Source organism: Aegilops tauschii, chromosome 6 (assembly GCF_002575655.3).
Source record: "Aegilops tauschii subsp. strangulata cultivar AL8/78 chromosome 6, Aet v6.0, whole genome shotgun sequence".
Taxonomy (NCBI): domain Eukaryota; kingdom Viridiplantae; phylum Streptophyta; class Magnoliopsida; order Poales; family Poaceae; genus Aegilops; species Aegilops tauschii.
Window position 1 is genome coordinate 480,690,136 of NC_053040.3, and position 11,127 is coordinate 480,701,262.

General features: G+C 56.4%; 1 protein-coding gene across 1 annotated transcript; it reads right to left on the bottom strand.

Moving 5' to 3' along the window:
* Positions 1-6,382: 6,382 nt before the first annotated feature.
* Positions 6,383-9,851, bottom strand: LOC109774093 (very-long-chain aldehyde decarbonylase GL1-6). Its single transcript, XM_020332812.3, has 9 exons — positions 9,676-9,851; positions 9,339-9,568; positions 8,770-9,222; positions 8,275-8,659; positions 7,980-8,087; positions 7,439-7,639; positions 7,226-7,324; positions 6,954-7,136; positions 6,383-6,846 (listed from the first exon to the last, which is right to left on the bottom strand). The coding sequence occupies exons 1-9, from the start codon at positions 9,733-9,735 to the stop codon at positions 6,652-6,654; spliced, it is 1,914 nt and encodes a 637-aa protein (XP_020188401.1). The 5' UTR covers positions 9,736-9,851; the 3' UTR covers positions 6,383-6,651.
* Between the last annotated feature and the right edge of the window lie 1,276 nt (positions 9,852-11,127).

The window sequence follows — 11,127 nt, forward strand, 5'->3', positions numbered from 1 at the left end:
TTTTCTTTTTGCATTGAGAAAAATTCAAATACCCAAAATACAGTCATCAAACTTGTTCTAGGGGTCATCTACGGTTCATTGTACGGTTTGCTATACGTATTCGCTGATCTGGTCTCAGTCAACTCAAGCCACGCGGGCGCTGACTGCCACGTCGCCGTCCCCAAACTCGTCCTCCTGAATACGATTGAAACCAGGGGCTTTTTTTGCAAAATCGCCTGAAATATAAACCTGCCCCCCACCATGGCGGTCGGGTGAAGGTGGAGGTTCTTGCCGATGTGCGGGTTCTTCAGCCCGTTGTCGCGCAGCAGCACCGGCGTAAGGAGCGAGCCGCCCTTTGCGACGGTCACCTTGGCGCGAACCAACGGCTACCGGTGCACATCACGGTCGGCATGAAGCACAAGAACGGCGCAGGCCTCAGGCCTCTCGCCGCGGAGAGGTCGCGCGCCAGGCGGTGCAACGAGCAGAGCAGGTCTCGGGCTTGGCGCCCACTCCTTGCCGGCGAGCTTGGCACTCCAGTAGTAGAGGCCGCCGGAGGTCGGGTACGCGGAGCAGATCTCGGCCATGGACATGGCGACAGACATGGCGTCCACTACTCCACTTTCAAGTTCAAGAAGTCTGTCTCCTCGTCGACCAAGTTGGTTGTGATCAACGGAGCCTCATGCTCAGCTTGCGCTGTCTCGCCGGCATCCTGCTCCAGCTCCACAGCAGCCGGCGGCTCCGCGGGCGCCGGAATGGCCCTGGTGGCATTCATGTCGTACTCCTCGACCTCTGGCTCCGGACTGGACGGCTCCGGTGACGGCGGCGGCAGCCTCTGCTGCGACTCGGCGCCGAGCCTCCCGCAGATGAACTCGTCCATGAGCTCTAGCTTCTTCTGCGTGATGACCTCCACCTCCGGCACGTCGGACTGGCGGCAGACGTAGGCGTCCTTGCACTACGCGATCTGCTTGGCGAGGCCGCAGAAGACTCCGTGCACGCGCTCGCATTCCGCGGTCTCCATGTCCGGGAACTGCTCGATGAGCACGGCGGCTGGGGTTGTCGGCGCGGCCGACGAAGTCGTCACGGAGCGCGTCCTTGCCCATGACGATGACCTCGAGCTAACTGGCCTGCAGGTGGGCGCCGGAGAAGGCAAACGTCTGCCACCACACCGGGTTGTGCCATCGCCAGCAGCGCCCTCGGCGACGCCAAGACCGTACGTGTGCCACTAGCTTCTCTGATCCATCCATCCGCTAGCCTCACAATTAATCCTTCCGTAAAATCTGCAGCTTTCGTTGCCCGTCAAACGCGAAAGACGCATGGGAGGCCGTCAAGGGGGTTTTGCTTCGGTTTCCTGTGTGAGTACCAAACAAGAGGAATTTGCATTCTTTGGTTCTCAACACTTCGACAATTTATTCAGACTTAACAGTCTTCAGTTAAGTTCAGGATTTTCTGCAGCTCCGATTCCCAAGCACGAGAAATTAGTATTGTTGGTTCTGAACAATTTCAGCGCCCAGCACCTGCACCCGCCGGCGCACCCGCCGCTCTAGACCCCCATGCAGCGGCAGGGGCAGCGTGGACGACAACGACCAACGGCAATGGAGGTGCGACTGGGAGCGCGACTACTCCAGCCTGAAACCGCGTGACGCCCTTGGAGTTGTCGAGCTTCACCTCCACGTACGGGTCCAGCGCGCCGGTGAGGTCCATGCTGGGCAGGTCGTGCGCCTTGACGACGCTCTCACGTACAGGTACTGCATCGGCTCCACCATGTCTTATGTGGTTGCGATCTTTGCCGTCCCCGCGCGCGGCCCAATCATGGCCGGCAGCGGGGGCTTCGTCTCGGTGAGGCCGTACTGCGAGCCTGGAGCAGATGCCTGGGCAGCGCCGGGGGGAGGGGGGTGGAGGCGCGACACGACCATCGTCTGCCATGGCGTGGAGCGTGAGGCTCATTGCCACGGCCTGACGAGGCCGGCACGGAGCGGAACTCGCGTTTGTCGTGGCTGCTCTTCCCCTTGGACTCTGCCGCCGGCCCGCCAAAAGCAGAAGCAGCTTCGGTCCCTGCTGGCGCCTCGCCGGAGAAGACGTTCCTGACCATCCTCTCGGGGTCTAAGCTGGCGGTGGCGGGCTGGGAAGGCTACCGTTTCCATCGCTGGAGCAGCAACATGGTCCTGCGCGACGCGATCACCGTCCCGCTCGCCAACGCCGGAGATGATGAACCACCTCGGCAGCGACGACGAACCAGGGGAGAAGGGAGAAGGGAGAAGCAGGGGAGTGGCTCGGTCCGACCCGACCAGTGGCTCGATCCGACCAGGTGGGGAGGCGATCTTTTAATAACTGCTTTTGCAAAAAAAAACTGGTTCCCTGCGTATTCGAGCGAGCTGGGCACATGTGGCAGTCAAAGCACACTTGGCATCGGTTGACTCGGGCCAGTTCATCGCGTACGTACACAAAACCGTATAATGAACCGTAGATGACCCCCTAGAGCAAGTTTGATGACCGTATTGCAGGTATTTGTAACCACAGGGACTAAAGCTAACACCAATGCAAGTAAATGGGCCTATAGTGAATTTTTTCTCTTTTGCATTTTTCAAAGTTTGGAATGTCGAGTCCACTGGATGAGAAACAACTTCTGTCAATGTCGAGGCCACGGTGTGTGTGTTTAAACAACTTCTGTCAATGTCGAGGCCACGGTGTTTTTCGCTCATCAATTTTTTTTAGAACGAAGGCTCAAGTCGAGCCCGGCTTTGAATTAACAAAGCCATCAACCGGCCAGGATTACATCAACCGCCAACTTACATAGACGAAACAAGGAAATGGCTAAAAGGATACAGAGTGATGTGCAAGCAGCTAAAAGGCTTCCTACCATCTACAAGCAAAGATGAAGAAACTAAAGAACAAGACCAGCTTGAAGACAATGAAGCCTTCCACCGAGTGTAATCCACCCCGCCAAGACACCAGCAAGCCTTGAGGAGACCCAACTAGCATGCGAGAGTAACGCTGACAACTCAATAGACTCCGACCGAACCGTTAACAACCTCCTACATCTTCGAAGGGGCTCCCTAGCCCCTCGCCTGGCATGAGGCGCCGATCCGTCGAACGATGCAAACGCTCTCCCAAGAGCAAAGGTGTACAACCGGCGCCATTGCCACCCGGAAAGCCAGATCAGGGCACCACCAACTCGCGTCGCCGAGCTTCACAGAGGCAAACATGGCACTGGGAGGGAACCAACATGCATGGAGAAGCAAAATGCATGGTGGGGCTGCTGATGACAGAGCAACAATGGTGGGAAGCCACTGAACTTGGAGAAGAACCTCCAAGACACCACCAACTCCAACCATGTCGCCGCCTGACGCCCACCAACCAGACTTACTTGCACCCACCCCATGCTCACCGAAGGCGGCACCTCCATGAAGGTGACGGCGCCGCGAGCGTCGCTGCCGCCCAATCCTGAGGGATTTGGGTTTTCACCCCGGTGCACGAGCAGGGGAGAGAGGCAGAAGGGGTAAAGGGGTCACCTTGACGGCGCCTACAAGTAGGAGACGGCGCCCTCAGGCGTCGCCGTCGTCGTGGCCGGCATAGCCAGCCGTGGATTTCTCCAGGCCCCACATCTCCCCCACCCCTACCGCAGACGCGGCGCCGGCGACCTGGGCAGCCGGAGGCCAGATCTGACAGGGGCCGAAAAGGTTGGGGGCGGAGGCGTCAGATCCGGGGCGGGCGCCCCTGCGGCCACCACGCCCCACGGTCCCCACCTGTCGCCGCCTTGCCACCCGCGTGGCCAAGGGGGACGGCCAGCACCAGCGACGACCGCCGGCTGAAGACGACGATGCACCACCACCCGAGGCCGCCGCCCCGGCTCCAAAGCCTCCTGCGCGAACAAGGCGGACAGATCCTCGCCACCACCCTCCCCGGTGGACGCGCGGCTTTCCGGCGACCCCCTCCGGTGGTGGCGAGGGAGAGGAGAAGGGGGGAGGGGGCCCAGCGGCGGCTAGGGTTAGCGCCGCCCGAGTCGCCCCTGCGGGAGCGACGTGGGGGCCAGGGGGGCACTCGCACTCCGCTCATCAAGTTTTCGTGTGCTCCTAATAAAGCCGACGTTCACCAGCAGAAAGATCTGATGATAGCGTTCATCGGCTGAAGCTCGTCAGGCCGAGTGGCTGACACATGGTAGTACTGAGAGTTTATTAAAGCATCATCGTCACTATGAGAGTGTACTAAGCGAGATGGTGTGTGTGTGTCTTTCTCATCAAGTTTTCGTACGCTCCTAATAAAGCCGACCTTCACCAGCAGAAAGATCTGATGACAGCGTTCATCGGCTGAAGCTCGTCAGGCTGAGTGGCCGACACATGATAGTACTGGGAGTTTATTAAAGCATCGTCATCACTGAGAGACTGTACTAATCGAGATGGTGTGACTGTACTCAGCGAGACGGTGTGTGTGTCTTTCTCATCAAGTTTTCGTATGCTCCTAATAAAGTCGACGTTCACCAGCAAGATCTGATGACAGCGTTCATCGGCTGAAGCTCGTCAGCCTAAGTGGCTGACACATGATAGTACTGGGAGTTTGTTAAAGCATCGTCACTGAGAGACTGTACTAACCGAGATGGTGTGACTGTACTAACCGAGCCAGTGTGTGTCTCTCTCATCAAGTTTTTGTACGCTCCTAATAAAGCCGACGTTCACCAGTAGAAAGATCTGATGACAACATTCATCTGCCGAAGCTCGTGAGGCTGAGTGGCTGACACATGGTAGTACTGGGACTTTATTAAAGCATCGTCATCACTGAGAGACTGTTCTAAGCGAGCCGGTGTGTGTCTTTTTCATCAAGTTTTCGTACGCTCCTAATAAAGCCGACGTTCACCAGCAGAAAGATCTGATGACATCGTTCATCAGCTCAGGCTGAGTGGCTGACACATGGTAGTACTATGATGAGTTTATTAAAGCATCGTCGTCATTGAGAGACAGTAGTAAGCGAGACGGTGTCTCTGTGTGTGTGTGTGTGTGTGTCTTTCTCATCAAGTTTTCGTCGTCGTCACCGAGAGACTGTACTAAGCCAGCCGGTGTGTGTCTTTCTCATCAAGTTTTCGTACGCTCCTAATAAGCCGACGTTCACCAGCAGAAAGATCGGATGACATCGTTCATCAGCTGAACCTCCTCAGGCTGAGTGGCTGACACATGGTAGGATTGAGAGACTGTAGTAAGCGAGACGGTGTGTGTGTGTGTGTCTTTCTCATCCAGTTTTCGTCGTCATCACTTCACCGACAGACTGTACTAAGCGAGCCGATGTGTCTGTCTTTCTCATCAAGTTTTGTACTAAGCGAGCCCGGTGTGTGTTTTTCTCATCAAGTTTTCGTACGCTCCTAATAAAGCCGACGTTCACCAGCAGAAAAGATCTGATGACAACGTCCATCAGCTGAACCTCGTCAGGCTGAGTGGCTGACACATGGTAGTACTGGGACTTTATTAAAGCATCGTCATCACTGAGAGACTGTTCTAAGCGAGCCGGTGTGTGTCTTTTTCATCAAGTTTTCGTACGCTCCTAATAAAGCCGACGTTCACCAGCAGAAAGATCTGATGACATCGTTCATCAGCTCAGGCTGAGTGGCTGACACATGGTAGTACTATGATGAGTTTATTAAAGCATCGTCGTCATTGAGAGACAGTAGTAAGCGAGACGGTGTCTCTGTGTGTGTGTGTGTCTTTCTCATCAAGTTTTCGTCGTCGTCACCGAGAGACTGTACTAAGCCAGCCGGTGTGTGTCTTTCTCATCAAGTTTTCGTACGCTCCTAATAAGCCGACGTTCACCAGCAGAAAGATCGGATGACATCGTTCATCAGCTGAACCTCCTCAGGCTGAGTGGCTGACACATGGTAGGATTGAGAGACTGTAGTAAGCGAGACGGTGTGTGTGTGTGTGTGTCTTTCTCATCCAGTTTTCGTCGTCATCACTTCACCGACAGACTGTACTAAGCGAGCCGATGTGTCTGTCTTTCTCATCAAGTTTTGTACTAAGCGAGCCCGGTGTGTGTTTTTCTCATCAAGTTTTCGTACGCTCCTAATAAAGCCGACGTTCACCAGCAGAAAAGATCTGATGACAACGTCCATCAGCTGAACCTCGTCAGGCTGAGTGGCTGACACATGGTAATACTGAGAGTTTATTAAAGCATCGTCGTCACTAAGAGACTGTACTAATAGAGCCCGCGTGTGTGTCTTTTTCATCTAGTTTTCATACGCTCCTAATAAAGCCGATGTTTACCAACAGAAAAATCCGATGACAGCGTTCATCGGGCGAATCTCGTGAGGCTGAGTGGCTGACACATGGTAGTACTGAGAGAGACTGTACTAAGCGAGCCGGTCCATCTGAGCACTTCACTATTCTCCGTTCTGCAATCTGCGCCTCAGTGGCGAACAGAAAGCTCGATCTCATTCATAATCGTGTTCATTAGCCGAAGCTCGTGATGATGGCAGACAGAACGTAACATTTTTTGCTAATAGTAAGTAGTAGTAGCACTATATACCACGGTGCAAGGCGAGAGGATTATTGTGGCCACGACAGAACACGTAGGGGGATACCATCCAAGAAGATCACTACTGGCATGCAGCAGAGCATCGTCTCACTAGAGAGAGACACGATAGTGGTACTACATCTGGTTCCAGAGCGGCGGCGATCGGTCGGTTCATTAACTTCAGTTGGCATCAGCGGGCGTTTGGCCTGGCTCGGCGACGGCGTCGTAGGGGCGGAAGCCGTGCGCCAGGGCGGCGCGCCACGCCTTGTCGACGCCGGTGACCGCGTCGCCGCACTCGTGCCCGGGCCACCTCTCCAGCGCGTGCACGATCCCCGCCGCGCGCCACGCGCTCATCACCCGCCTCGGCAGCCAGTTCTGCGCACACAAACAAGAACAGCCACGCGACATCAGCACGGTGCGTGCACAGTGCACACACAGTGGCATGGAGCCACGGACACAAATGTTGGATCTATGGTTGTTACCTCGCAGGCGTGGAGGTTCTCGTACGACTCCGGCGCCACGAGCGCCGGCGTGCTGTGGTACACGCAGTCAGCGCGGGCGTCGCCGCCGCCGGTGACCGGGAACTGGGAGTAGGGCACGAAGTGGGTGCCCGGCGTCGCCTTCTCCTGCTCCCGCTCCGTCAGTCCATCGCCGACCAGCCACACCTGCAACCCGTTTCACGTCTGAGTTGCGGCGTCCAAGTCCAAAAACAGCAGTAATTTTCCTGCAGTTGCAAGATCTGCAGCTCGTGTACCTTGCTGCTGTAGCTGCAGGACAGAGCCAGGCGGCCCCGCAGCTCCGGGCTAATCTGCTGCCTCAGCGCCTCGTGCAGATCCGCGTCCACCACCCGAACCTGTTCGATACGATCACGAACAAATCAATCATCCATGACTGAATCCATCGAGCAACAGATGTAGATTCCTGTTGTCAGGTTGCTCTTGTTCTTCAGAACAGTGTTGTGCTGTACCTGAATGTTTCGTTCGCAGAGGGCCTGGGCCAGCACGGCCACGACCTTGCACTCCTTCCCCAGGAGGAGCACGTCCCTGGCGCCGCGCGGGACCATGTGGAGCACGGCGGCGACGGCGAGGCTGGTGCCGTCGACGATCTTCGTTTTGATTTCAGGCTTCCTGATCACGTACAGCTCCCCGTTCCGGTTCAGCTCGTACCCCTGCACACATACTCCATCGATGCCATGCCATGTCAGTAACTTCATCAATTACCGCCTGCCAATCTCAATCGATCAATTAACTTCCCAGGCACTAACTATGTTCTTTCTTTCCAGAAAATACTACTACAGTATGAGTGCTGTCTAGTCTGAAGATCCAAAAGTGCAGTAAGTACTCTGCATGTATTCATGGCGCTGCTGCGCCGCGCACCTACTGTCTGCATCACGCATTGAATCTACTAGCGCAGTGCTGCTTGTAAGTAAATAAATTCATCAATGGCTCCAACGAAATGAATGCAGTTTGCAGTGCGCATTCAAGGGGTTCATCTGCTAGCTAGCTTGCCTGATTCAGCAGTCCCAGCGTGAGCACTGCGGCGCCGCTCGCCTCGGCGTCCGCCACCGCCCGCTCCACCACCCGGCTCACCGCGTGCGCATCCTTCTTCGACGTGTACTGCACAAATAAATTAAAAATTCAAGTTCACACATCCGTCCCAACAAACAACATTGAATTCTTCCTGACCCGTCAAAAAAATATGATGAATTCTTTGAAAATAGTATTTGAACCGAGAAATAATCGGAGGAATTAAGGAATGAATTGCTGTCAACGTCGTTGTTTGTTCTGTCGCTGTTGCTGGTACCTGGGAGGTGTATCTCGGGACGACCCATGTCTCGGTGCTGAGATTGCCCATCCTGTTGGCCTCGCACCGGAACGCCGTCCTGCCAAACACCGAGGCCAGCGCGGCGAGAGGCCGCTCCACCATCGCCAGCGCCGATGCCGCCGCCGAGGAGGACGAGCGGAGCGGCGCGGAGGCGAGGGAGGCGAAGCCGAGGCGGAGGTGGAGGAGGGAGCCCGGCGTGGTGAGGTGGGTGAGGTGGACGACGTCGGGGGCCTCCTCCCGGCCGTGCAGCGTGCGCTCGTACAGGTCGTCGCTCGTCTTGTCCATGGTGCCGTACAGGTAGTCGTAGAAGGGCACGAACAGCGAGTAGTTGGTCCTGAACTGCGTGTGGTGCAGCGAGTGGAACCTGCTCCACCGATCCAAATCCGCCATGAAAATCGGCCAAAACCTCCAACGATTCCATGGAGACTGACAAGCTCGTGCATGCATGGTCATGGAAGAAGGCGACTGACTTACGAGGGCGTGTACATGAGGTACTTGAGCGGCGGGAAGAGGTCAAAGAGCAGCTTGGGGACGAGCTCGAAGTTGCAGTGCCCGAGGTAGTTCATGAAGTCGATGTAGATGAGGTAGGCGTTGGACATGGCGACGGAGCCGGTGCCGGTGGCCATCATGGAGAGGAGCGGGATGGCGAAGAGGCCGAAGTAGACGGCCTCCTCCGCGAACGGGTGGATCACGGAGGTGACGGGCTCGGTGACGATGGACGCGTGGTGGTGCGAGTGGTACCGCGCGTAGAGGAAGTGGTGGTGCAGCGCCCGGTGGAACCAGTAGTAGAGGAACTCCACCGGGCCGAGGTGGAGGAGCGCGGTCACCACCAGCCCCCGCGGGTTCCACCACGGCAGGCCCTGCGCGATCGGCGCCGTCCAGTTCACCACGTAGAACAGCAGCGCCGTCAGGATGATCTGGTCGTCCCTGCAGTTCATGCGTGCGTCCTCTGCGTCGTCAGTGTCCGGCCATGGCCATGCCGCCATTGCCGTGTGCGCGCATGCGTCAAGAAGAGGAAGAAGAAGAGGAGATGGGTGACTGACCAGTTGCGCTCGCGGTCGACCTGCTCGAAGTCGAGGCTCTTGCTGACGATGCGGTGCTTGGAGCGGGCGGTCTGGTGGCGGGACACGGAGATCCACAGCTGGGTGTAGAGCAGGCGGAAGAGCAGCGTGGGGAGGACGAAGAGGCTGAGCAGGTCCCCCTCCTCGCCCCTCGCCTTCGCCGCCGCGAACCGGTACGTGCTGTACGCCGCCCACGGCGCCACCAGCGCGTACTGCACGCGCCAAAAAAACAGAGCCGGTGGTCACCACGAGCTCTGGCCGAGATGTGTGCACACACTGGCACTGACACACATGCGTATGCATGCAAGGGTGGGCATACCTTGTAGTTTCCCATGTCGTGCCATGGCCACCGGGTGAGAGGGCCGGGCTTGGAGGCCATGGTTCGCTCCTTGGAGACCCTCGCCGGAGCTCGGCTTCGCAGCAGGGCTGCTCTGTTGCGCGACTGTGGGAGTGAGATGCTCGTCGCGATGGTGGTGGAAGATGGCAATGGCAGAGGGGTACTGGCTTACATTTATACTGCTCAAACAACCATGAAGCGGAGCAGCGGGGTGCGTGGGGACACGTGCAGGCCGGAGCCGGACCCCAGCCCGCCGGTCAGGGAAAGAAGACCGATCTTGATCGCCAATGGAAAGGGTTAGCGTTTACCGTCGGGGTCTCCCTTCCCTGGCAGCGAAATTAAGGCGGATCAGTGGGAGGTTAGTGAAAATCAGGCCCATAAAATTTCCATCCGTAGGTTTAGCATTTTTGGTCCCTTGTACGTGATGTGATCTCGGTCCCTGCCCTACCCCGTCGATCGCGCTGCCGACTTCCCTAGAGTGGGGGTGGCACACCGTGCTACAGTGACGTGATGTGCGGTACACGGAGTGAAATTTTGCATCTACTGAACGGTGTTGGACGCAAAAGGTCCAACGACACGGTTCAAAATGCAGAATACCGGGAGAGGAACAGGCTGGGAACGTTAAAAAACGGGGCAAACTATTTATAAGATGCCTTGGAAAAAGAAATCGACTTTCTCCTTAGCTCGCTTTCTTCCTCCCGCCGTCATGCTGCCCTCCGACACTGTTCGGCCGATGAGACACTCGTGTGTGCCTCTCGCCCCGCCATCCCCAAGCCGCCACCTCTGTCGGTCTGTCGTCGCCGCCGGTCATCCCTCTAACCCCGTCGTCTTCTCTAGCTCCAACGCACCCCCCCCCCCCCCCCTCCTCCTCAAGCCCTGACCGCACCCATACAAGTCAACATTTGCTTCAGCTCTATCGGCGGCATCGCGACCGCATCGTCCACAGCTTCGGATCGCTCCCGGCTCGGCGTCACCGGGACATTGCAGTCAGCCGCATCACGCACGACCCCATCTTCGGACAGCGGTCTCCGAAAATCGACCGACGAGTTGCAAATTCGGGCAGTTTACCAATAGAAAACAATATAAAATAATAATTAAAAAACAGTAGAAAAGACCTTTGTATTTCCGTTAAGTGATTACTGGAAATGGGAAAGCCCGGTTGAAAAAAAAAGAGTAGAAAACAAACCAGGAGGGAGAAGTCACGACAAAAAAATGCCGTCTGCATGCACGACGCGCATGATGAGGAAGTTGCATGACCATGCCTTGAGGGCCAGCAAGCTAGATTGCGTGAACTCGTCGAGTACGTACGCAAGCAAGTGAGGCGGTTGCAGACGCATGACTAATTTGTATCATCCCCCCCTATTTTTTTTTCTAATTGTTCAACGTGATCAGGCCCAGAAGCACACATGTATTTTACCGGGATTCACTTACGTG